At 51.3% G+C, this 27,761-nt stretch overlaps 16 protein-coding genes and 1 non-coding gene across 17 annotated transcripts; 10 read left to right on the top strand and 7 right to left on the bottom strand.

The window, feature by feature from the left end:
- Positions 1–115: 115 nt before the first annotated feature.
- P170DRAFT_449999 (Dabb family protein) lies at positions 116–613 on the top strand (the record flags this gene model as incomplete). Its single annotated transcript, XM_024851083.1, has 3 exons — positions 116–134; positions 205–433; positions 493–613. 3 exons carry the CDS (start codon positions 116–118, stop codon positions 611–613), a joined length of 369 nt encoding a protein of 122 aa, XP_024700234.1.
- Positions 614–1,163: 550 nt separating this feature from the next.
- P170DRAFT_513047 (Ldh family oxidoreductase) lies at positions 1,164–2,271 on the top strand (the record flags this gene model as incomplete). Its single annotated transcript, XM_024855054.1, has 4 exons — positions 1,164–1,175; positions 1,228–1,356; positions 1,410–1,749; positions 1,811–2,271. 4 exons carry the CDS (start codon positions 1,164–1,166, stop codon positions 2,269–2,271), a joined length of 942 nt encoding a protein of 313 aa, XP_024700233.1.
- A 448-nt stretch (positions 2,272–2,719) lies between these two features.
- P170DRAFT_501898 (class II fructose-bisphosphate aldolase) lies at positions 2,720–4,055 on the top strand (the record flags this gene model as incomplete). Its single annotated transcript, XM_024854174.1, has 3 exons — positions 2,720–2,820; positions 2,905–3,414; positions 3,485–4,055. The coding sequence occupies 3 exons, from the start codon at positions 2,720–2,722 to the stop codon at positions 3,753–3,755; spliced, it is 882 nt and encodes a 293-aa protein (XP_024700232.1). The 3' UTR covers positions 3,756–4,055.
- P170DRAFT_501894 (uncharacterized protein) lies at positions 3,728–4,624 on the top strand (the record flags this gene model as incomplete). Its single annotated transcript, XM_024854173.1, has 2 exons — positions 3,728–4,475; positions 4,536–4,624. The coding sequence occupies exons 1-2, from the start codon at positions 4,031–4,033 to the stop codon at positions 4,622–4,624; spliced, it is 534 nt and encodes a 177-aa protein (XP_024700231.1). The 5' UTR covers positions 3,728–4,030.
- A 701-nt stretch (positions 4,625–5,325) lies between these two features.
- Positions 5,326–6,493, top strand: P170DRAFT_440130 (threonine aldolase family protein). Its single transcript, XM_024850001.1, has one exon. The coding sequence runs from the start codon at positions 5,368–5,370 to the stop codon at positions 6,445–6,447; it is 1,080 nt and encodes a 359-aa protein (XP_024700230.1). The 5' UTR covers positions 5,326–5,367; the 3' UTR covers positions 6,448–6,493.
- Positions 6,494–6,881: 388 nt separating this feature from the next.
- On the bottom strand, positions 6,882–7,942 carry P170DRAFT_415802 (uncharacterized protein). Its single transcript, XM_024847084.1, has 2 exons — positions 7,725–7,942; positions 6,882–7,671 (listed from the first exon to the last, which is right to left on the bottom strand). The coding sequence occupies exons 1-2, from the start codon at positions 7,881–7,883 to the stop codon at positions 6,991–6,993; spliced, it is 840 nt and encodes a 279-aa protein (XP_024700229.1). The 5' UTR covers positions 7,884–7,942; the 3' UTR covers positions 6,882–6,990.
- Positions 7,943–8,426: 484 nt separating this feature from the next.
- P170DRAFT_415798 (aldehyde dehydrogenase family protein) lies at positions 8,427–10,202 on the top strand. The gene is made up of 3 exons (XM_024847083.1): positions 8,427–8,598; positions 8,648–9,427; positions 9,485–10,202. The coding sequence occupies exons 1-3, from the start codon at positions 8,581–8,583 to the stop codon at positions 10,109–10,111; spliced, it is 1,425 nt and encodes a 474-aa protein (XP_024700228.1). The 5' UTR covers positions 8,427–8,580; the 3' UTR covers positions 10,112–10,202.
- Positions 10,203–10,755: 553 nt separating this feature from the next.
- Positions 10,756–12,005, top strand: P170DRAFT_440127 (putative NmrA-like family protein). Its single transcript, XM_024850000.1, has 2 exons — positions 10,756–11,324; positions 11,387–12,005. Exons 1-2 carry the CDS (start codon positions 10,921–10,923, stop codon positions 11,898–11,900), a joined length of 918 nt encoding a protein of 305 aa, XP_024700227.1. The 5' UTR covers positions 10,756–10,920; the 3' UTR covers positions 11,901–12,005.
- Positions 12,006–12,209: 204 nt separating this feature from the next.
- P170DRAFT_t173 lies at positions 12,210–12,297 on the bottom strand. The gene has a single exon. It is a non-coding gene; the product is annotated as a tRNA-Asp (tRNA).
- Positions 12,298–12,497: 200 nt separating this feature from the next.
- Positions 12,498–13,375, bottom strand: P170DRAFT_449991 (SDR family NAD(P)-dependent oxidoreductase; the record flags this gene model as incomplete). The annotated part of the gene is made up of 2 exons (XM_024851082.1): positions 12,498–12,960; positions 13,029–13,375. 2 exons carry the CDS (start codon positions 13,373–13,375, stop codon positions 12,498–12,500), a joined length of 810 nt encoding a protein of 269 aa, XP_024700226.1.
- A 227-nt stretch (positions 13,376–13,602) lies between these two features.
- On the top strand, positions 13,603–14,859 carry P170DRAFT_270598 (NAD(P)-binding protein). Its single transcript, XM_024843133.1, has 4 exons — positions 13,603–13,821; positions 13,881–14,302; positions 14,380–14,680; positions 14,740–14,859. Exons 1-4 carry the CDS (start codon positions 13,749–13,751, stop codon positions 14,745–14,747), a joined length of 804 nt encoding a protein of 267 aa, XP_024700225.1. The 5' UTR covers positions 13,603–13,748; the 3' UTR covers positions 14,748–14,859.
- Positions 14,860–15,348: 489 nt separating this feature from the next.
- On the top strand, positions 15,349–17,618 carry P170DRAFT_415790 (Zn(II)2Cys6 transcription factor; the record flags this gene model as incomplete). Its single annotated transcript, XM_024847082.1, has 5 exons — positions 15,349–15,476; positions 15,530–16,277; positions 16,452–17,121; positions 17,196–17,384; positions 17,443–17,618. Exons 1-5 carry the CDS (start codon positions 15,400–15,402, stop codon positions 17,616–17,618), a joined length of 1,860 nt encoding a protein of 619 aa, XP_024700224.1. The 5' UTR covers positions 15,349–15,399.
- Positions 17,569–18,897, bottom strand: P170DRAFT_440126 (SMP-30/gluconolactonase/LRE family protein). The gene is made up of 2 exons (XM_024849999.1): positions 18,063–18,897; positions 17,569–17,994 (listed from the first exon to the last, which is right to left on the bottom strand). The coding sequence occupies exons 1-2, from the start codon at positions 18,812–18,814 to the stop codon at positions 17,688–17,690; spliced, it is 1,059 nt and encodes a 352-aa protein (XP_024700223.1). The 5' UTR covers positions 18,815–18,897; the 3' UTR covers positions 17,569–17,687.
- A 291-nt stretch (positions 18,898–19,188) lies between these two features.
- On the bottom strand, positions 19,189–20,576 carry P170DRAFT_270575 (glycoside hydrolase family 88/105 protein). Its single transcript, XM_024843132.1, has one exon. It carries the CDS (start codon positions 20,443–20,445, stop codon positions 19,345–19,347), a length of 1,101 nt encoding a protein of 366 aa, XP_024700222.1. The 5' UTR covers positions 20,446–20,576; the 3' UTR covers positions 19,189–19,344.
- A 527-nt stretch (positions 20,577–21,103) lies between these two features.
- P170DRAFT_479459 (putative 2-ketogluconate transporter) lies at positions 21,104–22,973 on the top strand (the record flags this gene model as incomplete). The annotated part of the gene is made up of 5 exons (XM_024853679.1): positions 21,104–21,475; positions 21,540–21,817; positions 21,879–22,397; positions 22,466–22,677; positions 22,732–22,973. 5 exons carry the CDS (start codon positions 21,104–21,106, stop codon positions 22,971–22,973), a joined length of 1,623 nt encoding a protein of 540 aa, XP_024700221.1.
- A 347-nt stretch (positions 22,974–23,320) lies between these two features.
- Positions 23,321–25,094, bottom strand: P170DRAFT_367275 (Zn(II)2Cys6 transcription factor; the record flags this gene model as incomplete). The annotated part of the gene is made up of 2 exons (XM_024844801.1): positions 23,321–24,859; positions 24,972–25,094. The coding sequence occupies 2 exons, from the start codon at positions 25,092–25,094 to the stop codon at positions 23,321–23,323; spliced, it is 1,662 nt and encodes a 553-aa protein (XP_024700220.1).
- Positions 25,095–25,382: 288 nt separating this feature from the next.
- On the bottom strand, positions 25,383–27,229 carry P170DRAFT_415778 (GMC family oxidoreductase; the record flags this gene model as incomplete). The annotated part of the gene is made up of 3 exons (XM_024847081.1): positions 25,383–26,341; positions 26,397–27,110; positions 27,187–27,229. 3 exons carry the CDS (start codon positions 27,227–27,229, stop codon positions 25,383–25,385), a joined length of 1,716 nt encoding a protein of 571 aa, XP_024700219.1.
- Between the last annotated feature and the right edge of the window lie 532 nt (positions 27,230–27,761).

Below are 27,761 nucleotides of genomic sequence, written 5' to 3'. Positions count from 1 at the left end.
GCTACTTTGACTCTAAATATTCTGTGCCTCCTGACGCAGTTTCTTCTTTTTCAATCGATCCCTTTTAGTCAAAAAACCGTCAATCTCTCCTAACGGAAACTCGAAATATCTACAAATGACTATCGTACACATGGGTAAGCAAAGAGACCAGGAATCATCCTTCATTATAGTTCCTACCCAGACTAACACAGTAACTATAACCAGTAATGTTCAAATTCCGTCCCGAAGTGACGGCAAAACACAAAGACAACTTCGTACGCGAACTCAAGAAACTGAAAGACCTGGACTGCATCAAGTCACATCGACTAGTTGTCGGTGGCCCGTCCGTCACAGATCCTATTGAGGGGAGCAAGGGATCCGAGTTTGCTCTCCTCAGCTTCCACGAGAATATCGAGGCATTGAAGGAATACCAAACCAGCAAGGAGCATCATTGGTAAGTGGTTCTGATATAATAGCGAAGAAATATATCAGATATTCTGATCTCCAGATTAGGGTGACTAGTACATACATGTTCCCATATAAGGAGGATCTTGTTCGATTTGATTTTGAGGTTGCGTCGGAGGATGAGCACATGTGGAATTTTCCTGTCCTTAACGGCACGACTACCCATTAGATATTTGTATAGAGTCTGAGCATTTTTCAAGAGCCTAGACATTGCGTTAATGAACAGGCATATAACAACAGTACGACCGAAAATATCTAGAACCCAGAGTAGAAGCAAGTATTATCAGGCTACTATGAGGCATATACGGTGCGACAGCGGCGAAAACAGGGCGGAGGTAACAGGCACAGAGGGGACTTACCAAAATCAACCACCAGAATGTCTACGAAGCGATAATTTTGAGAATTCCAATCATTTCATAGATCACAACGAATTTCCCAAATTCTCAATTGGTGGCCGTATCGGTTACGGTCCGAGTCCTTTGGCCTGCATTCTATCCCGAGCCAATCAGGGCCATTTCGGACCGAATCCGACGGAGGCCAACCGCATATCAAGACCTTCATCTATCTTGGATTGCATCTTTTAACTCACCTGATCCTGTTTGAATTTCGGTACTTTCTGATTAGTTTCTCCATTTGGTCGCCACCTTTTTCATACGTCACCGCATCTTCATGCAACAGCTTGCCATTTAATTTCTAATCCGGATCCCAAAATAAACATCATGGCTTCCAACGTAGGTAACGGATCAATCTCATTTCATTCAAACGTTCTAATAACTCCAATAGGCTCGGTACTATGCCAGTCCCGCCGAGGCAACTAAATTCGCCACCCATCTGCTCGCCAAATCCGGACTAAGCGAAGAAGACGCCAAGTCCATGGCGGAATGCTTAGTTCTCGCTGACGTGCGCGGCGTCGTAAGTATCACCACACCTCGCCTACACGCAATTACCCTAACGAAGCTACATAGGACACTCACGGTCTCGCGCGTCTACCCCAATACCTAGAGCGAGTCAGCAAGGGCCGGGTCAACGCGACACCCCGGATCCAAATCACCGAGAAGACGCCGGTGGTGGCGCACCTCGACGGCGACAACGGGTTCGGGTTCGTCGTGGCCACTAAAGCCATGACCGAGGCGATCAAGCGCGCCGAGATCTACGGTATCGGCATGGTGACCGTTAACCATTCGAACCACTTCGGCATGGCCGCCACCTACGTGCTGCAGGCGCTGGAGGCGAACATGATCTCGCTGGTGTTCACTAACTCCGCGAAGCAGATGCCGCCATTCGGTGGGAAGGAGGCATTGTTGGGTATCTCGCCGTTTGCGGCCGGCGCGCCGTGGCGAGTCGATTCCCCTTGGCTGGGCGCTAGATGCGGATGGGAATCCGACTACCGATGTGGAAGTCGCTTTGAATGGTAGTATGGCGCCGATTGGGGGACCAAAGGGATCGGGGATTGCGATCCTGATGGATGTTATGTCGGGGGTGTTGACAGGGGCGGCGTTTGGCGGGGAGGTGGGGGATCAGTATAAGGATACGAAGCCGCAGAATGTGGGCCATTGTTTTGTGGTGTTGAGGCCGGATGTGTTTATGAGTACGGAGGATTTCAAGGCACGCATGGATGTCTTAGTGCAGAGGGTTCATGGGGTTAGTCCGGCGCCTGGATTCTCGGAGGTGTTGTTCCCTGGAGAGCCGGAGTATCGGTTGAGTCTTCAGCGTCAGAAGGAGGGCATTCCGTATGCAGATGCTGAAAAGGCTATGTTTGCTAATTCGGCGAAGAAGTATGGGATTGATGAGCTGCTTTTGTCAGATACGCCACTTTCGCTGAGTTAGTTGGTGTTGAATATTTTTAGGCTGAAGCTGGTTCTTTTATGTTACATGTACAAATGCATCATATATATCTCGATTTTCGTGTTCCAAAATTAAATAAAAGCTGCTGCATAGATATCAAATATCTCCTGAGGATTCCAACCATCATAAACCACACATGATAACCTGATCGAAATCAATGAATGCGTTACATACACCAACAACGTATGTCAAGGATCCGTGAAACTAGGCCACAGACATAGAATAGTCTTGACTTAGCCAGATCAAATTAGACATGCTCCGCGCTTCAGCCGGAGCCGGACCGAGTCCGATAAATCACAGTCTATAACAGAAGCCGAGGGCAAATCCGAATTCCCTGCAACTTCAGACACATACCGTTGCCCTTATAAGCTAGAGAAGCGCATGCACAATACAATATCTTCGGTATAAGCAGAAATCCATCAACTACGCCATGGCCTCAAAAAATGAATTCACGTATCCCGAAACCAATCTCACCTGGAGAATCCTCAACCATGCCAACAAGAACAATTACGCTGTCGAAGCATACAACTGGTATGTAGAAATACTCAAGTTCCCTAGCCCTTAATAATGCTAGAGTTCGTAAAGACCATCGAAAATAACATCCGCTTTGTACAGCTACAACACCGACGGCGTAGTGGCCATAATCCGCGCCGCCGAACGCACCCACTCAGCAGCAATCATCCAGCTTTTCCCGTGGACTATGCATTTTCAAGGCCCTGAATTCATCCGCTACGTGGTACGAAGCGCCCACGCTGCGCTTGTTCCAGTAGCCGTGCATCTAGATCACTGTATTAAGACCGAGGATGTTGAATTGGCGCTGACTCTGCCGTTTGATTCGATTATGGTGGATGCGTCGACGCTTGATGAGGAAGCTAATATCGATTACTGCAAGCGGATCGTGGAGCGTGCGCGCGCCTTGAATATCACTATCGAAGCTGAGATGGGGCGCATCGAGGGCGGCGAGGACGGGTTGCCGACGGTGGATATGGAGGCCGTCATGACGAGGGAGGACCAGGCGAAGGAGTTCGTCAGGCGCACGGGGGTTCATTTTTTGGCGCCTTCGTTTGGAAATATCCATGGAGGGTATCCGGACGGTGGGGCGGAGAAGGCGTGGGATTTAACGAAGTATGTTATTTTCTGCATGGCTGTCTAGAGTGAATGAATGGAGGGAAGGTGCTGATGATGAATTATCTAGACTTGCGGCTATCGGGAAGTCACTATCCTCGACCACGCCGTTGGTTCTTCATGGGACGCATCCTGTCTCGGATGAGCTATTCCTGAAGACCATTCAGTTCAGTGTTCGCAAGATCAACCTGAACAGGACCGTGCGAGATGAATACACGAAATTTGTTGCTGAAAATGCGGGCCTCTTGGAGTTGACCGTGCTCAAGGTCCAAGCCGTGGAGATTTATGCGAAATCAATTGCAAGGATGATGGATGTCCTTGGGTCGTCAGGGCGTTATTAACAGACAACAAAATACATCAAAGAGCACACCATCGGGTCTTCTGTATGGTATCTATTTTTCCATCCTCGTTTTCTTCGCTACGGGCCAAGATAGGTCTTATACTTCCAAATGACGACAACATCACGGCACGATGGCCACACAACCACGTCACAGGCCGAATTGAATGAATCAAAATGACATATGGCACGCATTCTCCCTGAAAATTCTTCTTTCTCCTCTTTCCCATCATCCTCTCAACACCATCGAGAAAATTCTATCTAGCATCAACATTCAACATGTCTTCGTTGATATCCATCTCTCTCCTGTCCCTCGCTCTCGTCCAGTCTACGAGGGCATGCGAGGTCCTCACAGAGGTCTCGCACACCTTCTACGGCTACCCCGACAACGACCCTCCCGGTCCCGACATCCTCTATGACTGTGGTCGAGGCAACATAGCCGGCGGAGTCGGCACCTACGACGACCCGCTCACCTTCGCCACGGGAACCGGCGAGTTCGAGCAGTGCGAGATCATCTACGTGCCCTATTTGCATAAGTACCTGCGCAACGAGGACTACTGCGAGACCTGCGACAAGAACTGGGACAACGGCATCTGGCACATCGATGTGTGGACTGGCTCGGCGGACCTTAACGGCATGGAGGGCCAGATCCATTGTGAGAACTCTCTGACTCCACCACCGTTGTCGATTATTAGGAATCCAGGGGATGGGTTGCCGGTTGATCGTGAGTCGATTCTTTTTCCTTTACCTAGTGTTGCCTGAGTCGGTCCTGACGATTTTACAGAGTACCCGCTTTATGAGGCAGATGGGCGGGATGCGTCGTGCAATTTGGATCATGTTTCCGTGACATTCGATAGGGAGGATTATTGCTAGAGGGGTCTGGGTTGCTGTTTCTGTTGCTGCGTTTTTTACTGTCGCTAGGGACAGAGATTTCGAACTACGATCTGTTTTAGAATGAAGACTTACTCATCAGCCTAATCTCACTTTCGTCGTCTTCTGAAGCATATTGGCATGCATTTGTAGTATCCGCGTTACGCACAACAATTATTCTGGTTTCTTGAGATGCTGATGGATAGAAAAAAGCAGTGAAACGCCGATCTTACGTACATGACTGCAATCAACTATACTCCGAAGGAACGGCAGCCCTGAAAGCTATAAGATAACCAATAAGAGTACTACACTGCTGTCCACGCTACCAAGCAGGATATGACCTCACCGAATCCCCTAACTTCTTGTGGAACCTGAATCCAACGCTCAGATAGACCGCTTGGACCTCAACCAAGCTGGCAGTGTCCACAATCCTTGCATCCGGCGGGCTTCCGGGAATGACAAGCGCGATTGACTGGACCAGCACAGTCCATGCATGCTGGGGGAGGGGAAAATCACGACTAAACTAGGGGCCGTCGGATGCATTCTAGAACTTGATGGCGTATTCCCGGGCGGGAATAGTCGCCAGTCACAAACCCCGATCTGAGTCATTCCCGAACAAGATTATTCCCGACGATGCCGGGTGGCTATATATATCGGTCCGCCCTTTCTTTCTCTTTCTTTTTCTTTTCTATCTACTTTTAAACTTTCAATTCTATGTGTATTCAAATTCCAAGACCAATTGAATCATGCCCTCAACATTCACCGACACGGAGGACACCCTCCTACCTCCCTACAGCTTCCTAGATGACTACAGCGAAGGCGCCCACCCACAGCTCCTCGAAGCTCTTCTACGCACCAACGCCACCCAACAAATCTCCTACGGCAACGACTCCCACAGCGCCGAAGCACGTCAACTAATCCGCCAACACCTCCACGCCACCGACGACGAAGTCGCCATCCACTTCATCCCCAGCGGCACGGCCGCCAACCTGATCGGCATCGCCAGCTGCCTCCGGCCCTACGAGGCCGTCCTCACCGTCGAGTCCGGCCACATCGTCAGCAAAGAAGCCGGCGCCATCGAAGCCACCGGCCACAAGACGATCCTAGTCCCCGGGGTCCGGGGGAAAATGACGCCCAAGAACCTGGAGCGCGTCGTGCGCCAGAACCAGTTCTTCCCGCACTCCGCGAAGCCGAGACTCGTGTACATCTCGAACGCCACGGAGCTGGGCACCATCTACACGAGGGCCGAGATGGCCGCCCTCTCGGAGACGTGTCGGAGGCTGGACCTGCTGCTGTTCATGGACGGGGCCCGGATCGGGGTGGCGCTGAGCGCGCCCGGAAATGACCTGACGCTGCGCGACCTGGTCGACATGACGGATATTTTCTGGATCGGGGGTACCAAGATGGGCGCTTTGCTGGGCGAGGCGATGGTGGTGCGCAGTCATTTGGCCGACGGGTTCGCGTTCCATCTGAAGCAGCACGGGGCCTTGCTGGCCAAGTCCCGTGTCATGGGCGTGCAGTTTGCGGAGCTGTTCCGCGAGGACTTGTTCTTCGAGATGGCCAGGCATGCGACGGAGATGGCGCAGACCATCTCGGTGAATTTCGAGGCCCTGGGGTATGAGCTGGCGGCGCCGACGGAGACGAATCAGGTGTTTGTTATCTTGCCGGATCGGTTGGTTGCTCGGCTGGAGGAGAGGTTCCGGTTCTACGTCTGGGATCAGAGAGAGGATGAGACGGCCGTGGTGAGGATCGTGACTTCGTGGGCGACGGACAAGCTACAGGTGGATAAGTTTAATGCGTGGGTGAGATCGGAAACGACGGCATGATTTGCATTGCATCGATAGCGGATAGATACATGAACTACTAATTAATGAACACCTTAACATAATGCAGATTACATCCTAGGAGGCAATTCGATGGTCTTGTAGACACTATGGCTGGCAACCCTTCCAATATTCCCTCTACGCAAATATCGCGCACAGAAATTTCACGGCAAATTTCGCAAGATACCCCGCAGCCTCCTCATGAGGGGATTCAAGAATCTGCGGCAGAAAATCCATTCCCGGCGCCACAGACCCGCCATTCCCGACGATTCCCGTGTTCTCGGCCACCGACCGAAGCTCAAAGTTGGAGTTGCCATTTGTCACACAGGGGCTGAGCAGTTTTTCTCTCGTAACTGCTTCATGGCTTAATTAATTTGGTTGAGCATGGCCATGTTTTTGGGTTTTCTGAAACCCCTCTGTCTTATTCTTCTCAATCGGCTCAATTGATGGTCATTCAGTTACCAAAATGCTATAGAGACACTAATACAGACCCATATTTACAACTTCTAATCCACTATATCGAGATCTAGGTATAGCACCTTCAATTTATAGCTTCGACTCCCTCGCCGGGGCGAAATTAGATCCCTCACCCTTTCCAATTGCCTTCACGATATCATCCACGCTATTCAAGATCCACGTATTCCCCTCGTCGCTAGCCAACCATTTGGCCGCCTCTTCGCTCTCAACATCATGTACCCATGTTGAGTCCTCGATGGCCTTCCGCAAACCAAACACATGCGATAGCACCTGCGGTCCAACACCTGTTTGGGCGCGCAGACAAGCAATCGCCACGATAGACGTTGCTAATCGGCCTACATTCGCCCCCGAGCGTTGCGGATCGGACAGAAGAGCACCGTAGTTGAAATGCAGGATGTGTACGGGAAGATCCGGATGCGCGTCGCCTAGCTTACGATATAGCTTCGTCTCGAAGGGCCGGTAGATCGAGTCCCAGAGGTCTTTCCCGCGAGCACTGATTCCGGTAATATTCTGCGAATCAGGACCGCGGGTTGGCGTGCTGGAGAGCTGGTCCGTGATAGAGCCGGGGAGATTAGATTTGAAGTCGACAAGACAGTTTATAGTACGGGGGATGCCGTTGAAGCTGATACACTTTAGACCGACTTCGCGCATGAATTCCACGGTACTTGTTTGTTCTGAGGCCCCGGCGGTCGCGACTTTGAAGAGGGAATGGAGGGCCTCCGGGGAGTTCATGGTCATTGTGGCGGCTGTCTGTAGAATATGAATGGTTAGATGGGACTTTGCGCTAAATGCAGATATCATACCGAAAGGGCTAGCCATGAAGACTGAGATAGGCCTTTTGACTGCGCATATTGCTGGATCTTCTGGTAGAGAGAGCCGATTTGCGGAGGGGCGGGTGTTGTTTTGGGTCGCGCAGCAGGGGAGTTGATAAGGGCCTTGAGGCCACTGGAGAGTTTCGACATGTCGTAGAGATGCTTGTGGCCCGGTAGAGAACCAAAGTATGAAGAATGAATTGATGGGCGAAAACCGGCGATGATAAATGACGACAACAGACCTCGGCTTCAGAAATGCACTCCGATCGGCACCGTTGCGGCATCACGTGTTGCCCCCGATCGGCCACAAAAAAGGCCGAGTTTCATTGAGTTGTCACGTGATCTCTGGCCAATCAGCATCCTAGACGACATGATCTTTGTTGGAGTGGGTCCAAGGCTGTTCAATGACTGTTGGAACACACCTCCGTACACTAGCACCTATCTATGACGACTACATTTTACGAATATGCCTCAAAGCAAAGCATCCCCGGTATTCACTATGACGTGGAAAACACTTACTCGGACGTGCGCTCGCTTTCAATTACGGCAATGATAAGCGCCCGATCATGTCTTGGGGCATTGTTTGAGGCTGCTGATTGGCTCCTATATCAAAACCCCGCACCTCTGGCCATACTTCGTAGACAAACACTCTGCGCGCAGATTCTGCGACCTGGAAATGTTGAAGCACCAGCAATTGAGGGGCCGATGACCATTCCAGGGGTGCAGATGATAAGCAACTCGGGCGTATATAAGATGAATTCAAGCCATCCCCTCTTTCGCTGCTCTGCTCATCCTCGTCCTCGTCACGGAGCTTGGCTTTGCCGCCACCTACATCGCATATTTCATCATGACTTTGGATATCACCGTGAGTTCTCTCTGCTACTCATCGTTTAATCTAGTACTAACAATCCCAGACCTTTCATAATGTCATCAACAATGAGTTGACCAGCACCGAGAACACCCGTCATGGCATCAACCCGGCCAACCGCCAGCCGAACCCGCCGGTGCCGGTGTCGACCGCCGCCGACCTCGACACGGCTGTTAATTCGGCTCGCGCGGCTTTCAAAAAATGGTCGGGCACCTCAATTGAGGAGCGTCGGACGGCATTGACGGCTTTTGCCGGACTGGTTGAGGAAAACAGGGATGCCCTAGCCACGTTGCTTACCCGTGAACAAGGGAAACCCCTGGAACAGTCCCAAATGGAGGTCAGCATGGCTTTGCAGTGGACACGCTCTCTGATTACCCTGGACGTGTCCGACACAGTGGTGGAGGAGACGGAGGAGCGCAGAGTCATTCAGCGCTACGTGCCGGTCGGGGTCGTCGGCGCCATCGTGCCCTGGAATTATCCCATCCTGTTGGCCGTGGGGAAGATTGTGCCTTCCATCTACACCGGCAATGCTGTGATCGTGAAGCCGTCCCCCTTCACGCCTTACTGTGATCTCAAACTTGCCGAGCTGGGCACTCGCTGCTTCCCGCCCGGTCTCTTACAGGCTCTCAGCGGCGGCGATGATCTGGGTCCCATGATAACAGAACATCCGAACATTGACAAAATCAGCTTCACTGGTTCGAGCTTAACGGGTCGTCGCGTTATGGCTAGCTGCGCGAAGACCTTGAAGAGAGTTACCTTGGAACTGGGTGGCAATGACCCTGCCATTTTATGCGATGATATTGACATAGATGCCGTGGTTCCGAAGGTAAACTATATGACTGCCTTCAAAACATTTCTTTGGCTAATCTAGTTCCATAAATAGGTTGGAATTCTTTCGTTCCTTTGTAGCAGTCAGATCTGCATGATGATCAAACGACTCTACATCCACGAGAACATTTACGATGAGTTCCGAGACAAGCTCGTCCAATTTGTTCAGTCGTTCAAGATGGGCGAAGGAAACGAACCGGATGTGTTCATTGGTCCTCTCCAGAACGAAATGCAATTTGGGAAAGCCAAGAATCTCTTCGAGACTATCGAAAGAGATGGCCTAAAACCTGTGCTGGGAGGCAAAATTCCAGACTCAAATGGATATTTCGTCCCACCAGCCATCATCGATAATCCTCCCGAGACGTCGCGAGTGGTCAAGGAGGAACCGTTCGCGCCCATCCTGCCCCTGTTGAAGTGGAGTTCGGAGAGCGACGTGATTGATCGCGCAAACGACACCGATATGGGATTAGGCGCATCAGTCTGGAGCAAGGACTTGGAGCGCGCACAGCGTATGGCCAACCAATTGGAGGCCGGCAATGTTTGGGTGAACTCGCATTTTGATGTGATACCGACTATTCCTTACGGGGGCCACAAAGCCAGTGGCATGGGTGTGGAATGGGGTGTTGACGGGTTGAAAGCATACTGCAACCCACAGACATTGTGGTTGAAGAAGAGCCCATGAAGACTGCCCTGATGTAAATCATTCCCTTGCTTTGAATGTCCTTCATGTTACTTTCTCGGGAACATACGTTATCTTAAACTGCGGTCGATATAGGTCAATTATGTTTTCTGAATAGAACCTTTTATTGTTCAAGTATTCAATTCCCAAATTGAATTGCTCCTTCAATCAGCCCGGTAGTTAGGGAACTGTAGATTTGGCCCCCATAGAGTGTAATCCGCACTCCGTTCCCCTCAGACTAACGTCTTATGGAACCGCTTATTAAATCGTAAAAGGCCAGCTGTTCTACGTAACTACACAAAACGTGTTCTCGTCGTTGGTCTGAAAACGCTCTGCCACTGGCTGGTGGAGGACTCTAATGACATCCCAAATTAGATCTATGCAAGATGATCGTTTCCACGGGTCTGGAGCTATGAAATAGATTGAACATTAGCCAATCATTGGCTTGGCCAGTTCGTATTTGTCGACTGGCATTATTAATGCTTGGTGACAAATGCTTTGCGCTAGCCCCTGTCCTAACCATCCTGCCGTCGCTCTGTGCAATGATGAGATGTTGGCTGTCTAGTTATTCTCTCCACCATGGCGCGATGCGCAATGCAATGGATTACCAACCAACATGCGTGTTATTTTGAGTTCCATGGGGGACCGTAAGATTCGACTCAACCATGACGCAATGCTCATACAGAGTATAAAGCATCTCTGTATCCTTTAGTTCTTGGACATATTCAAAGCAATCAACTCCAATTGAGATCATACCCACCTAAGGCTCCATCTACCCTCCAAATAAACAACGAAATCTACAACACCAAACAATGACCCTCAAGTACCTCATCACCGGTGCTACCGGCGGCCTCGGCGAGCAAGTCCTCGCATACTTCGCCGCCAACCGTCCCGCATCTGAATTCGCAGCTGCGTCCTCGCGGGAGTCGAATCGCAAACAGTTCGAAGACCGCGGTATTGCGTTCCGTCACGCGAACTACGATGATCCGGCGTCGCTAGAGGCTGCATTCCACGGAGTCGAGAATCTACTTTTCGTGAGCACCAACGTGTTCGACAACGAGAAAAGACAAAAACAGCACGAGAACTTCATCAACGCGGCGAAGAAAGTCGGCGTGAAGCACGTGTGGTATACGTCTCTCGCTTTCGGCGGGTATGAATCCACTTCGAAAGCCGCCGTTCAGCAGGTCCATCTCATTACGGAGAATCTGCTCAAGAAGTGAGTCGCACGCCTGTTACCCCAGATGGATAGAGACGGGACTAACTAACCACCCACCACAGATCCGGTATCACATACACCTCCATCCGCGAGGGCGTCTACACCGACGCCTTCCCCGTCTTCATCAACTGGTTCCCCACGACCAGCACCATCTCTCTCCCCTCCGACGGCCCCATGGCGCTCACACTCCGCCACGAGCTCGGCGAAGCCACCGCCCGGCTGATGATCGCCGGCGGCCACGAGAACGAGATCGTGCTGCTCACCGCGCAAGAGGCCATTCGGCCGTCCGAGATCGTCGACGTGATTAACAAGACGACCGGTCGGCAGGTCAAGTTTGAGATCGTCTCGGGCGACGAGTATGTGCGGAGAAACGGGGCGAATGATCTGGGCGGGAAGCCGGCTGCGTTCTTCGAGATGGTGCGATCGTGGTGGGACGCGATTGAGAAGGGGGAGTTGGAGACGACGAGTCCCTTGATGAGTGAGGTGTTGGGGAGAGAGCCGGTCAAGGCAAGTGAGGCCATTCGCGACCTGTTGACGCAGAATCCAGATTTCACGTGGCATCAGAATTATGTATAGGTTTTGGGAGTGGGGGTATATTCCATGGTTTAGCTTGTTAGGAGCGAGTATGTTGGGGATGTTTTAATGTTAATATAAGACTGACCTGAACATAACAGTATATATAGTGGTAAATCCATCAAAACTTGCATCAATGTCAAATTTGCGATAGATATTGATAAAGCAGTTGTCATCAGGATATGCTTAGATATCTTGTAAGTGAGTACTAAGCTATTTATTTACAAGAGTATGGGGACGAAAAAAAAAAAACAAGAAGGTTGTTTGAATGGGCCCGGAGAGCACACGGAAAAATCAAAAAGAAAAAGAAATCTCCCCGACTGGGAGTCGAACCCAGGTCTCCCGCGCTTGTTCTCTGTTGAGTGACAAGCGGAAATCATGACCGTTAGACCATCGAGGAATTGATATATTAGATGCCTGAGACTTTGACTACATACATCAGAAGTCAAACTGAATTCAAAATTAAATTGTCTTCTAGTCTTCATCCTGTTGATATATTTCTAGTAATCTCTATTCTTGAGACTCTGTCCAACTCATCTCTGAAGTTTTCCCACCGGTTGCGGTCCTCCCCTTAACAAAAACATCGTCAAACGCAATCCATCACTGCAGATTACTGAACATCCCTCCATCCGCCAGCAACCCAGAGGCATTCACATACCGACTCATCGGCTCGCAAGCCAAGAAGACCGCCGGCCCTGCCATATCTTCCGGGCTGCCAATCCGACCCAGCGGGATCCTAGCCTCAAGAGCCGCCTTCTTCGTCGGATTCTTCATGTCATGATCGGCCAGCTGCGTGTTGATCGTACCGGGAAGCAACGCATTGCATCTTATCTGATCCTTCCCAAGAGAAATAGCCATAGACTGCATCATAGACAGCACCGCAGCTTTGGTGGGCGTGTAATGTGTCTGCAAGCCGCCTCCGACAAGGGCACTGACCGATGAGATAGCGATGATGGAACCACCGCGCCCTTGTCGGACCATTTGGCGAGCTGCCGCTTGACATGAATAGAACGTTCCCTTGACGTTCACGTCGATGCTGTGGTCCAGAAGAGCGGGCTCGATTCTAATTTGATGTGAGCTTGCTTGTAGATATGGGTATGTGCTATATTGCACCTCGATGACCACACGTACTTGAGCAATTCTGCCTGCTTGAACACGCCCGCGTTTGCAACAAAGACATCCAGCTGACCCCATTGAGCGACTGCCTCTTCGATCAAATTTTGGCTGGTTTCGGGACGTGTCACGTCGCCCGCAAGCTCCAGTATCCTGCCCACTTGCGCTCCCTCTTTTCCCATGGCGCGGGCCTCCTGGAGGAGGCTGTGTCGGTGGGCTTCATCTTTGGACAGACCAAGGTGATTGACGGCGACATTACACCCTTGACGGAGGAATTCTAGAACAATGGCTCGCCCGATGCCCGTTGTTCCGCCGGTTATGGCGGCGGTTTTCCCTTTGAGGAGGCCCCAGGCAGGTAGAGCCATTGTAGGAGAAACAGCTTGCGTAAATCCGATGAGATGGAAGGAATTGAAATAATGCAGAGTGATAGCTTTCAACCCATCTGGATTGAATTCTATACTAATACGTATCAGCTGTGTCTTCGAGAGGGGGATATTTTAGAATCCCTCGTCTCGAGGGCGCACGCCGATCTTCCCCGCATCACCGACTCGAGGGCTTCTACGAGTGAATTTGTCCCGCGCTGTATAACCGTCTGGTTCAATCAAGTCATACGCAGGGAAAATGTGACTTGCGAAGTTTTGCAAAAGTTATAAGAGGGCTGAATCTCGCCGCTAAGCCGATCAATCACGATCAAAGAACTGCCATTGCCCATCCAGGTTTAACTAACTACTAGTTACCATGGCCACGACAACCGAAGCCCCAAACCCCGGTCCCCAGACCCAGGTTGGCTTGACCTCAAAGGTCATTGCGAGTAAGTCCATCCGACAAACCTTTCATAAGTCTGGTTCATAACTCACAAAATAACCAAAGTCACGGGCGCAAATCGCGGAATCGGTCTTGGAATCGCCGAATGCTGCCTCTCCAACGGAGCAGCGCGAGTCTACTCAATCGACATCGGCGAGACCGGCGACGAGTTTGCGCAGCTCTCAAAGCGCTACCCAGACAAACTCTTCTCCATAACTGCCAACGTATCCGACGAATCTACCATCACAGCCGCAATCGACCAGATCATCGCCGAAGCAGGAGCCCTCCACGGGATGGTCGCCAACGCAGGACGAACGCACCACAAGGCCGCGCTGGACTTCACGACGGAAGAAATCGAATCGCTCTTCAACGTCAACCTCTTCGGAGCATTTTACACCGCGCGCGCAGCCGCTCGCGCGTTCATTAAACAAGGCATCAAGGGCTCTGTCGTGTTCACGGCGTCCATGGCTTCGTATCGTCCTAACAAGGCATGTCGAGAGACCACCCACGCCCTTCACCCCCTCTCCCTTGTGGATGTGGAAAAAACATGCTAACGACAGCCCAGCGCGTCCCTTCCGCTCCCTACGGCGCCTCCAAGGCCGGGATCCGCAACATGACGCATACGCTGGCCATGGAATGGGCGCAGTACGGCATCCGGGTGAACAGCGTTTCTCCCGGGCTTGTCAAAACCGCCATGACGTATTGGGTGCCGCAGCAGCCGGACTGGGAGCAGCAGATGAAATACTACGGGGGGTTTCCGAGGTTGGCGGAGGTGCAGGAGCTGGGAGGGGCTTACGTCTACTTGCTGAGTGATGCGGCGAGCTATACGACTTCGATTGATATTCCGGTTAATGGGGTTATTGGAAGTAAGTGGATTTTCTGTCCTTGAGTAGCTTGGGTTGTGTATTTGTGCTAACGATTGCAGTTTGTTGATATACGGGTCTGGGAAAAATCGTCTGGCTGTGGAGATGCGCTTGTTTGGTTGGTTGGGACTCTGAGGCAGTACTGGTGAAATGATACTTTCCATAGTACCATAGAATGCAATTCTTATTATTATGGTTTTTGCTTCTGAGGCAGATACTCGCTAGGAAAAAGTAGCCATTCAATGCGAAACCTGACTCGACCCCCCCTCCCCCCTCTTAAATCATATAGTATAATAAAAAGCGCATTTCGGATTCTAGTTGCAATGAATGGTTTGACACATGATATTGTGCACAATTGACACCCTCGACGCGAAGGCTCGGTTCAATGATCCCAGCTTTGACTATCAATGGCGACTATATAGTGACTTGGACGGCAATTATGGAGCGGCTCAGGGAAGGACGAACTGGTGACGGTGCTGATGGCATCCAGGCGTTGCAAACGGGGCCAGTAGTGAGATGAACACTGCGTTTATCTTTATTATGCAGGCAAGATGATAATCCATGAGAAAATGCCTGTGGATATGCAAACGCACGTGCCGCAGGATCTTTACCCCACGGGGAGGGGAACCTCGAGGCGAGGCCACCGTAGATCATCCAACACCCATCCCACAGCATGTTTCCACCTCAGCATCCAACTCACAGGAGAATACATCACCAGAAATATGGTTGCCTCCTCTCGTACAAGAAGCTTGAGAAATCGAAAGTCTCGCGGTCGTGGCCTACGCACGACAGATGGATGGTAAGGCAGTTCCGACTCTGGACTGAGTGGGTCTAAATAGCATCATTCTCTAGCCTTACGTGTCGCAAACGACACATTAAATGCGATGAGACGAAACCAATCTGTGGACCATGCGAGAGAAACGATAAGCACTGCCATTATGCAGCGTCGAATCCTCGTGGCGCAAGCGACCCTGAGATTGCCGTCGCTGATACACAACGATCGCCCGACCGCCATGAGCCTGCAGCAAAAGAGACTCACGCCCAGCCGTTTAGCCATGAGCAGCCCGAGGCGAGTGCAATACCCTGGACAAATGGAGATGCCAATGATATCGTCTCCTCGCAACCACCGTTGGACCAATCGCCGACTATTGTGACGCCCACCCATAAAAGCCCGATTGCGATCCACGGAGATACTACCCATTTCTCACCCCCAGACGTATCTGTGACATCTGCGTCTTTCCCTTCGCCAGACCCGACCGTCAATGCTGCTGCTTTTCGTTGGTTTGGCCTTCTCGCTAGCGATGCGGCACGCGAAAGTTCGCAATTGTCCGTAGCCCTGGTTGGGTTCGAGAACGAATGTGGTTCGCTTGACCGTTGTGAAAGCGGGGACTTGAACCAGCACACCTCACTTCAGTGTGCTACGCAGGTTTTAGATCTCCACACTTCCAATGGACAATTTGATGGTAGTGCAGATGCTGGCTCTGGGAACAGCGCTACTAGTCCGTTGGAAGAACGCCTGTGGCGGGCCCAGGTGCCAATCGAACTTCCTCCTCGAGAGACTTTTCTATTTGACAATTTTATCCAGCGCATAAGCCAATGGGTATACTAATTGAATTACTTTGCTGAAAGCCGTGGGATCTGACTATACTCCCTAGATTGATCTTTTCGACTCACTTGACCATTTCTCAACGCTAGTTCCGCATTTAGCTGTCGGTTTTCTGAATTCTATAAAACCAGTGGAATAATATCTCCTGACTGATATTTGATCTCTTAGATCCGCAATGCGGGCCTCATGAATTCCATCCTCGCACTATCCTGTCGACATCTCTCGCTCAATCCCCACCTAGATAACTCGGAACAGCTACCTAACGATGAACTAGAACCAGCTATCGAATACTACTACCAGACCCTGCACTACGTGCAAAAGGCTATGCAGTACCAAAGTTACAAGACTAGCCTAGAGCTCCTCGCAACAACGTTAATAATATCTACCTACGAGATGTTCGATAGTTCCTCCAACGCCTGGGAGCGACACCTCGAAGGAGTTTTCCTCATTCAACGGTCCCAGGTTATCCATGGCGAATCTGGAGGTCTCCAGGCCGCAGTCTGGTGGGCATGGCTCTGCCAGGATATCTGGGCCGCATTTCGCAAAAAGCGCAAGACGTGGACATTCTGGATCCCGCATAAACCCATACAGTCTCTTTCTCCACATGAATTGGCCGCACGCTCGGTATACATCACGGCAAAAGTGATCAATTTCTGCGCCCAGATAGGACGGACATCTGAAAGGGGTAGTCACGACATGATGGGGAAAGCGAACCATCTCCATGTCATGCTGGACGATTGGCAGGAACAGTTGACGATTGAGTTCTCGCCGCTGCCGTTGGACCTGGATGGCGTCTCTTCTGTCTTTAAGCCTAAACACATTCGTCCACCTGCGTTCGGTGTGTGCTAGATCCAGATTTCCATCGCATATTGATTTGTACAGGATGCGCTGACGATAATTGATGACTCCAAGCTGTCGCCATCCAGCTACATAGTGCTTCGAAGATCCTTTTGCTTTCACATGAGCCTAGTCCTGGTGGGCTTAGCAGCTACTGGAAGCGGCAAGTCGTGATTCAGCGATGCATAGAGACGATCTGTGGCATTGCCATGACGCTGAAGGATGACGCATCGAGCCTGATGTCCTCACAGGCTGTGTTTATCGGTATAGTCCACCCCTAGCTTTGATTGAAATTGACGTAAAGACACTGACTTTGTTTCAGCGGGCATGTTTACCCACGAGAGTCGCGCACGCGAGGCTATCCTAGATCTACTTGGCTCATGTCGACAGAGGACCGGCTGGCCCGTGAAACCTCTAGGCGAGGAACTGCAGAATCTATGGAACATGCACGAGAATGAGGATAGTTCGGATATCAGTTCAACTTTCTTACATACATAACCACGACCTCGGGAAACAATCCTACCCCAGCTCAGCGAAGTTCGATAATCCTTTCAAATGAACGCATTCTTAGATCCCCAACAACGCACCCCGAACATGTCCTCCCAATTGCACCTTCCACAAGCGATGCTCATTCAACGCGAATATCTCGCCGTTTCTCCCAAAGCAAAAGTTCGCCACTCCTCCTTCCAGCAGAATCCGTCCCAGCAACACTCCGCCCGGCGACCAGACATTGATCCCGTCGCCGCACCCACTATACACGTTTCCATCCTGATCGCATTTGATGCCATCGGGAATGCCCTTGTCCGCCATCGCGAAGAGTCGACGGTTCGTGAGGAACGGTTCCCCATGGTAGATCGAGACATCGAATGCGTAACTTGAATCACCAGTCAGTTTATCTCACCCCTCGATGCCCAAACGAAAGTACCGGAAAGAAAAACCTACATCGACGAAACCCTCGCATCATCCACCGACCCATCGCCCCCCAACCACTCCGTATCCGTCACATACACCGTCTTCTCATCCGGCGAGAAACAGATCCCATTCGGCTTGCCGAATCCATCCGCCATCGCTCGAATACTACCTTTTCCTTCCACACCCGACTCAGACCCAGACGAAGACGGAGGACACCATCTATACACCTGACTCGGCAATCTCGGCGGCCCCCGATACCCCTGCTCGAAGCCATACGTCGGATCTGTGAACCACACCGACCCATCACTATGCACGACAACATCATTGACCGAGTTAAACGGCCGGTCGTGGAACGAACCCACTAGCAGCTGGGCCCTGTACGGCGGCGTCAACGACAGCTTGTAGATCCCGCTCGCGGCATCGGCGTCGGCGTTAAGCGACCCCTGGCCGCAGATCAGGACGGAGTCGTCGCCGCTAGCCGCGTTCACGCCGCCATTGGCCATGGGGATGGAGGTGGGGAGTTCTTCGCATGACACAGGTGTGGATAGGTTTACGCGCGTGATGAGGACTTTTTGGCGCGGGGAGGGATCGGCTTCGTCTGAGTGGAGCCGGTTGCTGGTGACGATTAGTTGGTTGGCGCTGGGGAGGTAGATCCCTGCTTCGTGGGCGAAGGGATAGGTTTTGTTTTCGAAGAGGAGGGTCGATGTAGGTGTTGGGCCGAGGAGGGAGAGGAAGCGCGTGTCGTGGACGCGGAATGCGGTGGGATCGGGATGGTGGGACATGATGAGTGGTGTTGGTGTTAAAATTATGTGTGTCGGAGGCAATGGGTGGCAGAGTATAGACTTTATAAATAGAGAGGTATGAGATCTATGCCCGGGACTTTTGCGTGGCTCGTAAGTTCGATCGGGTGATTGGGAGAGGAGATGGATTGGCTTTTGAGTCACGGTGGTCCCGCAAAGGCGGGGCTCGTCTCGAGGGCATGAGGAAGCTATACGCGCAAGGCAACTTGAACCACCGTGGGGCTGAAAATCGACGATGATGGTTTTCTCATTCCGGTTTATTTTGCGGTCACTCGACACGGTTCCAATTGTGGGGGTCTTTACTATTTGCACCGTCTGCAGTAATGGGAGAGGACTTGACCTTGTCAAGGATGAATGAAACGGTCTATTCAGGACAAAAGTCGAAACTGCAACAACGAAGAACCATGAATCATGAACCATGAGCCATCTATATGCATTGATATATATACTATTCACAAGAAAACAAATGTATCATCACATCACATACATCACGTCACATCATATCAACCAGTCTATAACGTCCCCCGAAGATACTCACCCAAGGCCATGATAGCCATTGCCTGCCCATACGGCATCGCCGTCAACGGAATCAACTTGTAGAACTCCAAGCTATCACCCATACCCGTTCCGAAGCTTGTGTTCTGCAACTCGCCGGCAGCATCAACATAGCCTAGAACAGAGGTGATGGCTTTCTCCGCGACCTCGCGATACTGAGGCCCCAGATACCTCTTCCGGACGGCCTTCAGGATACCGTACGCGAAGCCCGCCGTGGCGGAGGCCTCAGCGTAGGAGTCTGCGTGGTCGAGAAGAGTGTGCCAGGCGCCTGAGGGGTCCTGAAGACGCTGGAGGCTCTCGCATTGGGCCTCGAGGGTGTCGAGGAGGTGGATGCGAAGGGGGTCGCTGGGCTGGAGGTCCAGCAGCTCGATGATCTCGGGGATGACGATGGTGATCCAGCTGTTTCCGCGGGCCCAGCGGGCATCGGCGAAGTTGTGACCGCCGTCTTCGAATGTCCAGCCGTGGTAGAAGAGCCCCGAGCGCGTGTCGAAGAGGTACTTGATGTGGACGAGGAACTGGCGCTTGGCTTCCTCGATGTAGGCAGGGCGATTGAGCAGCTTGCCGATCTTGGCGAGCGGGAGCACGGTCATCATGAGCGTGTCGTCCCAAAGCTGTTGGTAGTTCTCGGTTAGGTAGGTTGCGTGTTGCATGCCTCCGTAGCGAGTGCGCGGGAGGTCGTGCATGGCCCATTCGGCCCAGGCGTCGAGCCAGGGGAGGTAGGTGACGTTGCCTGTCTTTTCGTAGACGTAGGCCAGAGTCAGGAACACGGCCATCGTGTTGATGTTTTTAGTCGTGCCGCCTTCGGCGAAGCGAGCGGCGAACCAGTCCTCGATGATGCGCAGAAGGTCGGGGTTGCCGGTCATCTCGTAATACTTCCAGATGCCGTATAGACCAATCCCGTGCGTCCATTCCCAGCCGTGCCAGGATTTAGTGTCGATGACTCGACCGTCCTGCAGACGCAGCAGGAACTGACCGGTGGCATCTTTGATGTTGACCAGATTATTGATGAGCAGATCTACTTTCTCACGCACTTGCGGAGGCGACGGTTTGGAGGCCATGGTGGGAGGGAAACACGAGGTGCGAAACAAGAATCAGTCAAGCAAAAGAATAAGCAAAGCCAGTGGCGAGGCGTGTGACACGAATTCAACGCTTATCTGGCGGGCGAGAGGCTGGAGGGGCGTGCACTAATAACCATCTCCGGTGCGGAGTCACGGCTGATTAGCGGAAGATTTGCGGGCGTTTCTCCGCGCGGGATCCGGTGGCTCGGGCTATCATCGCCCGAGTTTCATGCGCCAAGTAGCTGCCAAAATGGAGGCAATATGGCGCCATTGGTCGTTTCCTTAGCGAGTGCAAGGAGTAGCTCCATCCTGTCCAATAGGCCCTTGGCGTCCCCCGACTTTTCGGCCCATCATCCCCGCGCTTTTGTCCCCAGACAGGGTCTGCTCCGGGATGGACCAGTGAAGAGGGCAGAAAACTGGGGAATGCTGTCCGGGGATAGTCGAAAGTAGTAGTAAGCCACACCGGGACCGTGCTTGATGTTCCCTGCTAGGGAAAGCGTAGATTTCTTTCCTGTTGACCGATATTAAAAACCTGCGTCTGCCCCCTGGGAGGACCGTCTGACTCGTCTCAGTATTTTCCTGCCGCTGGCACGTACCACAGAGGATCTCTAGCGGCCACTTTTGTTGCCCGTCCTCTTTTTCAGATCTTTTTTCCGTCATGGCTCAAGATAAGCCCCCCTCGGTGTCCAGCGAGGCCAACATTGACTCCGTGGCTGCGCCGACGACCGAAATGGGTGACTTCAAGGATAAGAAGGACATCTCGCATGTCGAGCGAGTGCTCTCTCCCAGTGACAACCCCAAGAAAGACGACATGGACTACTCAAGGGTCGACAGGGAAGTCCAGGAATATGCCACTCGTGGTCAAGTGGAAGTCGACGATGCCACCAGTAAACGACTGCGGCGGATGATCGACCGGCGTGTGCTGGTGATCATGATCTTGACTTATTTCCTCCAAGCCCTTGATAAGGGAACTATGTCGTTTGCTTCCATCATGGGAATCCGAGAGCAGACGGGTCTGGAAGGACAGCAGGTATTTCAACCGTTTGAGCCCAAAATATGAAAGGCATCGATGCTGACTGAACGCTGTCATCCAGTATTCTTGGTTAACCACCTGTATTTACATCGCCGTCTTGATAGTCGAATACCCGACCAACTGGATTATCCAACGAGTCCCCATTGCCAAATACCTGGGCATTAACATCATCCTCTGGGGTGCTTGCTTGGCCTTGCACGCCGCCTGCCATAACTTCGCAGGCTTGGTCACGGTCCGTACCTTGCTCGGTATCTTCGAAGCCGTTTGCCAGCCATCATTCGTGCTTCTTTCCAGTATGTGGTATAAGCGAGAGGAACAGGCCAGCACGGTCACATACTGGTAGGCGGCTCCCCCTACCTGATCCAGGGACATGGCATGATCTGAATATAACATCACGCAGGTACATGATGAACGGAGGCCAGCAGATTGTCGGAGGTCTCTTAGCATACTGCTTCAGTCTGATCGGAAACGAGAAGTCTGTCCAGTCGTGGCAAGCCCTTTTCATGACTTACGGAATCATTTCCGTGTTCTGGGGAGCGTTCGTCATCTTCTGGATGCCCGACTCGCCCATGCGAGCTAAATGCTTCTCCGAGGAAGACAAGCATTTGATGGTTGAGCGTGTCCGTGGCAACCAGACCGGTCTTCAGAACAAGGAATTCCGCTCCTACCAGATGTGGGAGGCATTCCGTGACCCTCAAATGTACTGTTACTGTGCCATCCAGGTGTTCACAACGCTGCCCACTAGCGGTCTCGGAGCATTTGCGAACATCATCATTACCGGGTTTGACTTCACCACCCTCCAGACCCAACTGCTGGCTATGGTGTTGGGTTTCTATATCATCATTGTGCTTTTGACTTCGGCCTGGTTGGTCAAGAAGACCTCGCAGAACTTGGTCGTCATGCTGGGCTTTATCATCCCGTAAGTTCCCATAACCCCCTTGTTATCTTGAATGCTTGGGCCCATTTAGGCTGACAATTTGTCTGTAGGTCTTTCGTCGGAACAATCGTCCTGATGACTGTGGAGAATCACAACATGGGCACCAAGGTCGGTCTGCTCATCAGCTACTACATCACGCTTTCTTTCTGGTCGGCTCAGAATCTGTGTCTGTCCATGGTCTCTCGTAACATTGCTGGCGCCACCAAGAAGTCTGTGGTTGTTGCCGCGACTTTTGTCTCCTGGGCCGTGGGTAATGCTATCGGTAAGTCGAGTGTCTCAGTCCATGAGAATAATTGACGGAATCTAATGAATTCAGGCCCCCAAGTGTTCCTCGAACGCGATGCTCCACGCTATTTCATCGCCTTCGGTGTCCATCTTGGTTGTTACTCGGCGATGACTTTGGCTGTTATCTTCCTGCGCTTCTATTTGAAGTTCCAGAACAAGAAGAAGGAGCGCTTGTTGCAGGAGGCCGGTCTGGACCCCAACGACGATAACCTCTCGCGCGCATTTGAGGACCGAACGGACCAGGAGAACCTCCACTTCCGCTACATCTATTAGGAACAATAATATGACGACAATGACGATGAATGAGTCGTATCTGGTGTCATTTTCCGTTTGTTTTTTGTCATGAGATATCCAATGTTATGCATAAAGAAATAATGAAACCTGGGCCCCGATCTAAGAGGCCTAGGTGTGCCGCGAGAAAATTTGAGAAACCTAAGTAGGCGTGGCAAGTGACGTATTCGATAGACAGGTCTCGGACTTGCGATAGATTTAGGCGATTATCCTGTGAAAGAAGCCTTGAAGCGTTTCTTAGAGTGCAAATATCAGGCCCCATGTGCCTTGCGATCTGCTTTAAAAAACACCGAACCGGGGCTGTTTCATAATCCCAAGCCCAGGGACAATCATCCCCTTCTCAAGAATTTATCTCCGCTCCGAGCAGCGATAACTTCCATGGGCATATGCATCAAAGATACCAATCGACTGTCTCCGGTACTTTGAGCTAGATCATGAATCTTCATAATCTCGCGTTCAAAGCTGCCTGTAGCATACCATAACGTTTCAAACAAGGTCCCAATAATATAGAAGTGAGCCAGAATAACAAAAGAATGGCATCGAAGAATTTCGGCCCCTTCCCTTGATTCTAACGAGCTAATGAACCCTGGTGAGAACATGTGTGGCCATCCCATGATTGCGGCGTCCTCAAGCTCCCTTTGCAAACCTGCATGTGCAGAGCCATTAGTACCGCCATCTGAGAAGACAAGCACGGCTTTGATTCGACTATACATTGAATCAAGTAAGCCGATGGTGGACTCTTGTTCCTCTATGAATTCGGGTTCGTTGAGTGGCATTGCAGTCTGTTCTCGAAGTTCTTCTGACTGGGTATCCGAGTCATTCTCAGCTGGGGGTACCATCGACTTCAACGTTCTGGAAAATGCTTTCAGTCTGGTGACCGATTGATGGGCTTCTTTAGCGAAACAAGCCATTCGGTTGGGTAGATTTTCTGGGACAATTTCCACGATATTGCCCAAGACTTCTCCATCTTTGGCATTGCTAAATATCAGCATCTGCCTTAGTGGACCGGTTCGAAGCTTAGTCCACTGTTGCTCAACAACAGAGGTCAGCCCCCGGACAAGGTATAGCCAGTCAAGGCGAGGTTTATTCAATGTCATCGTGGAGTCAGAAGAGGGAGTCTCATGGTTTGTGACTCCCGTATCGGATTCTGGCTCATTGACTGTGAGGTCCAAATTTTTCACGCGAAGAGACGCAAATGCGAAGGCCACCAGAAGCAAAGACCCAGCAAAAACAGTCTCTGCGTTTGATTCAGACAAGTTTTCCAAATCCCCCATGAACCCTTGGATACCCTTTTGATGATGCTCGATCACAGTGTGTAAGTAGCGATCATTGCTTCCGGAACTATTGTCCGCATTTTGCTGAGTACCCGGAGAGCCATGAGACTCTAATAAATTTGAATCGGGCTGGAACTTCGGGCTGTCTTCACAAAGCATATCGAGGCCTGTCAATGCCAAAATAAGGTGCATGATATACTCATTCTCCGCCGCGATCTCCGGAATGATTGTCTTCCAAGCACGCGTCTTGCCAGGGCTGAAAGATAACTGCTCTGAGATATTTGACATGAAATGCTGCAAGAGTTTCAGATCGGTCATGTTAATAGCACCGCTGTCATGGCTGGCTCCTGTACCGAGCGTTGTAGGGGCATCCTTGGGCTCCACCGGTCGCGGCGGGCCAGATATTGAGCATCTAAATGCTCGTGGCCATGTACTATCAAGACCAGAAACTGTAGCTGGCTCAGATGGACCTTCCGATCGGGGTTCTGATTGCGTTCCAATTTGTCTATTGGGAGAGTTCCGCGGTCGGCTGGGATAGGAACAATGACTGCTCCTCAGCGAGCAGGCGCCACAAACCGGTCTGTTTTCGTCACACTAAATCATAGGTAGTCAGTATCTTTATAACGATAGATGGATGTTCTTCAGAGCGTGAATTGCGTATCATCGTCGTATACGTATCAGAAGCCAGGATATTTGAATGTCTCACCTTGACTCGACGCTGCTTACACGTATAGCAGCCATTTCGGGACTTGGTATGACTGGCTCTTTGCTTTGGTCGCACGCGAATACTAGTTGTGCGAGAATTCGGGGCAGAATTTCCTGCGAACATTGTGGCCTTTACAGGTCGTTGAAGATTGAGGCAGAAGTGGCGACTCGCGTCGTGTTCGTTTTCTCGTGTTCGCTTAGTCAGGGATTTGCTGCCTGGATCTCAAGGCATAAACATGTCTTCTTTAAGCCAACAGCTAGCATGTGCTTTTTGTTTTGTTTTCCTTCGCATAAAGTAGTCCAACCTGAAAATATATGGGTATTGTATTCCTAAGATATATTTAAATATTATGATATTGACAAAGTTAATGGTTACCATGCGAAAAACCAGCTCAAATATCCAAAAGATTGCTCACAGCCGGGCCTGGATATCGAGGTCATAATCCGCAATCAAAGCATCCGCACAAGTCACACCAGTCACGTAAGCGGTTGCTTGGGTGTGGTTGTTTGTTAAGACAGGTACGACACTCATGTCACCGATGCGCAGGTTCTCAATGCCCAAGACTCGGAACTTGGTGTCCACCACCGCGTCAGCGTCGCCAGACTTGCCCATCTTCGCTGTACCGGTCATGTGCCAGCTAGAGCCGATGGTGTTCCTCCAATGCTCCAAAATGTCCTCGTCGGAATCCGAAGCGGGCGCAATCATCGTGGAAACATTGTCCTTCTTGAACGACTCGTGGTTGCACACCTCCATCGCCTGTCGGTAGATTTCGATGCATGCGCGTCGATCAAATGGGTGGGAAAGAACCTTCGGGTCGAAGAGAAGAGGCTCGTCTGGGTTCGAGGACTGCAGTCGAACTTCACCGCTGGATTGCTCGTTCATCAAGAACACGAGCAAGCAGACGTAGCTGTAGTCTTTCGTGAAGTTGGGGTCGAGGAGGTGAAGGGGGAAATGCGACAAGAATTCATACTGAGGCACGGTTTCACGCTTCATGAAGTCCTGGACTGCTGGGGGAAGGGCCTTGAACTCCGCCGAAGATGTGACGCGGTCCGACTTGAACCACCCACCTGCGATCTGGCACGAATGCTTTGCCCAGGGTCCGGTGCCGTCTTTTCTCCACTGTTCCATGGCGGCATCCATAGCGGCTGGGTTGCCGAAGAAGGCATTGCGGTCATTTGTCTCCGGTTTGCGCTGGAAGCACAACGGGGCAAAGAAATGATCACGGAGACCTTTACCGAGAGCAGGCACGTCAAGGACCACCGGAATCTGGAACTGTTGAAGCTCCTGCGCAGGTCCAATACCCGAATGCATCAAGATCTTGGGGGTATCAAGGGAGCCTGTAGTCAAGACAACCTCCTTGGATGCGAAAACTAGAAATATCAGTCAGCCTTGATTACTGTCTGACCTGCAGGAAACATGGCTTACACTTCTTGCCCCTGGACTCCACACCGACGGCCTTTTTGCCATCGAGAATAACTCGCTGAATTGGCGCCTCAGTCATGACCGTCAAATTATCAGGAGCGCCAAGCAAAAGGTCACTGGCAGTGACTCTCTGGCCCTGATGAGAAGAGTTGATAACAAGGGCCATTCCAAGAGGGTTCCCAGAGTTCTGATCCGGGTTTCGAGGAAGTCCCGCCTGCTCGAAAGCATCCATCACAAGAGGCAAGTCTTGTTCCCATTCAGCAGCGTAGCCAACTTTAAGACCACCGCGGGATCCATGGTCAAAAGTGTTGGGAGCGGCATATTTAGCATTCTTTGTCTCAGCGATAGCACCGCTGAATGATTCCAAGCTCTTGAATCGCGGCTGCATGCGCTCCCATTTGAAGAAATCGTCCCCGACCGCAGATGCCCATTGGTTATAGTCATCCCGGGCACCTACGGTATACACACCGAAGTTGATGGCACTGCTGCCACCCAGCACTTTTCCGCGCGAGTAGTCAATCTGGCGTCCATAGCATTGCTCTTGAGGGGTCGTTTTGTACCCCCAGTTCAGGTCACCATTCATAAATGTGTTCCATCTTTGACCATCGACCTTCAGGTCTTTGTCATCGTTGCGTTTTCCAGCCTCCAAAAGGAGCACCTTTGGTCGCATAGACGACCGAGCAAGCCTTGCAGCAAGAGCACATCCCGCCGGACCACCTGCATTTATGTTAATGGATGGTTTTGAAAACAATGACTTAAGATGAGGATTCATGAAAAGTACGAGTTTACTGACCACCAACAACAACAAAGTCCCAAGACTGGCTAGCCGAGCCCATGATGTGCGTCCTGGTGTGAATATTTTATATGATAGTTATACCCAACGATATCGGAGAAACACACCTGTTGGATTTGCAGCAAGGATGGTGATAAGTTGAAAAACTCGACAACAACGCAGGTAGGGGATGAGTGGTGGAACACGGAGAAATCGAAAACCAAAGCGCGGCTCACATTAGTGGGGTTCTGCTACTGTCTGATCGGCGGTGATTCCACCTATACTTGAACTACTATGGTACTAATGGCCCATGGGATGTACTAAGGAGCCGCCCTCGGTGAGCCGAGAGTCGGTGAGCAGTGATAAGGTCCATGGGGTTTTTATGACCTGTGGTTTGGATGTATCACTATTTAACTAGGTAACCCTTGACATATCCTACTCACTGCAATGATATTAGCAGTCGCATCCGCAGAAATCTGAAGTGCTTGTTGTTTACGGAGTACAGCCAAGAGGGACCGGCAGTAAAGCAAACCTTATCTGTCCGGCTGCATTTTGCACCCCCGAGGCATGGAGGTTTTCCGTCAATTAGTTAGCGG

This window comes from Aspergillus steynii (genome assembly GCF_002849105.1).
Source record: "Aspergillus steynii IBT 23096 chromosome Unknown P170scaffold_8, whole genome shotgun sequence".
Taxonomy (NCBI): domain Eukaryota; kingdom Fungi; phylum Ascomycota; class Eurotiomycetes; order Eurotiales; family Aspergillaceae; genus Aspergillus; species Aspergillus steynii.
The sequence above is the reverse complement of the archived record's forward strand: the minus strand, read 5'-3'. Positions and strand labels throughout refer to the sequence as shown.

Coding starts and splice junctions, on each gene's coding strand:
- P170DRAFT_440130 (XM_024850001.1), top strand. CDS start 5,368: ATGCCCTCAACATTCACCGACACGGAGGACACCCTCCTACCTCCCTAC.
- P170DRAFT_415802 (XM_024847084.1), bottom strand. CDS start 7,883: ATGTCGAAACTCTCCAGTGGCCTCAAGGCCCTTATCAACTCCCCTGCT. Junction 7,672..7,724: donor CTTCATGGCTAGCCCTTTCG/GTATGATATCTG, acceptor CATATTCTACAG/ACAGCCGCCACAATGACCAT.
- P170DRAFT_415798 (XM_024847083.1), top strand. Junction 9,428..9,484: donor TAGATGCCGTGGTTCCGAAG/GTAAACTATATG, acceptor TTCCATAAATAG/GTTGGAATTCTTTCGTTCCT.
- P170DRAFT_440127 (XM_024850000.1), top strand. CDS start 10,921: ATGACCCTCAAGTACCTCATCACCGGTGCTACCGGCGGCCTCGGCGAG. Junction 11,325..11,386: donor ACGGAGAATCTGCTCAAGAA/GTGAGTCGCACG, acceptor CACCCACCACAG/ATCCGGTATCACATACACCT.
- P170DRAFT_270598 (XM_024843133.1), top strand. CDS start 13,749: ATGGCCACGACAACCGAAGCCCCAAACCCCGGTCCCCAGACCCAGGTT. Junction 13,822..13,880: donor GACCTCAAAGGTCATTGCGA/GTAAGTCCATCC, acceptor AAATAACCAAAG/TCACGGGCGCAAATCGCGGA. Junction 14,303..14,379: donor CTTCGTATCGTCCTAACAAG/GCATGTCGAGAG, acceptor ACGACAGCCCAG/CGCGTCCCTTCCGCTCCCTA.
- P170DRAFT_440126 (XM_024849999.1), bottom strand. CDS start 18,814: ATGTCCCACCATCCCGATCCCACCGCATTCCGCGTCCACGACACGCGC. Junction 17,995..18,062: donor GATGCGAGGGTTTCGTCGAT/GTAGGTTTTTCT, acceptor TGGTGATTCAAG/TTACGCATTCGATGTCTCGA.
- P170DRAFT_270575 (XM_024843132.1), bottom strand. CDS start 20,445: ATGGCCTCCAAACCGTCGCCTCCGCAAGTGCGTGAGAAAGTAGATCTG.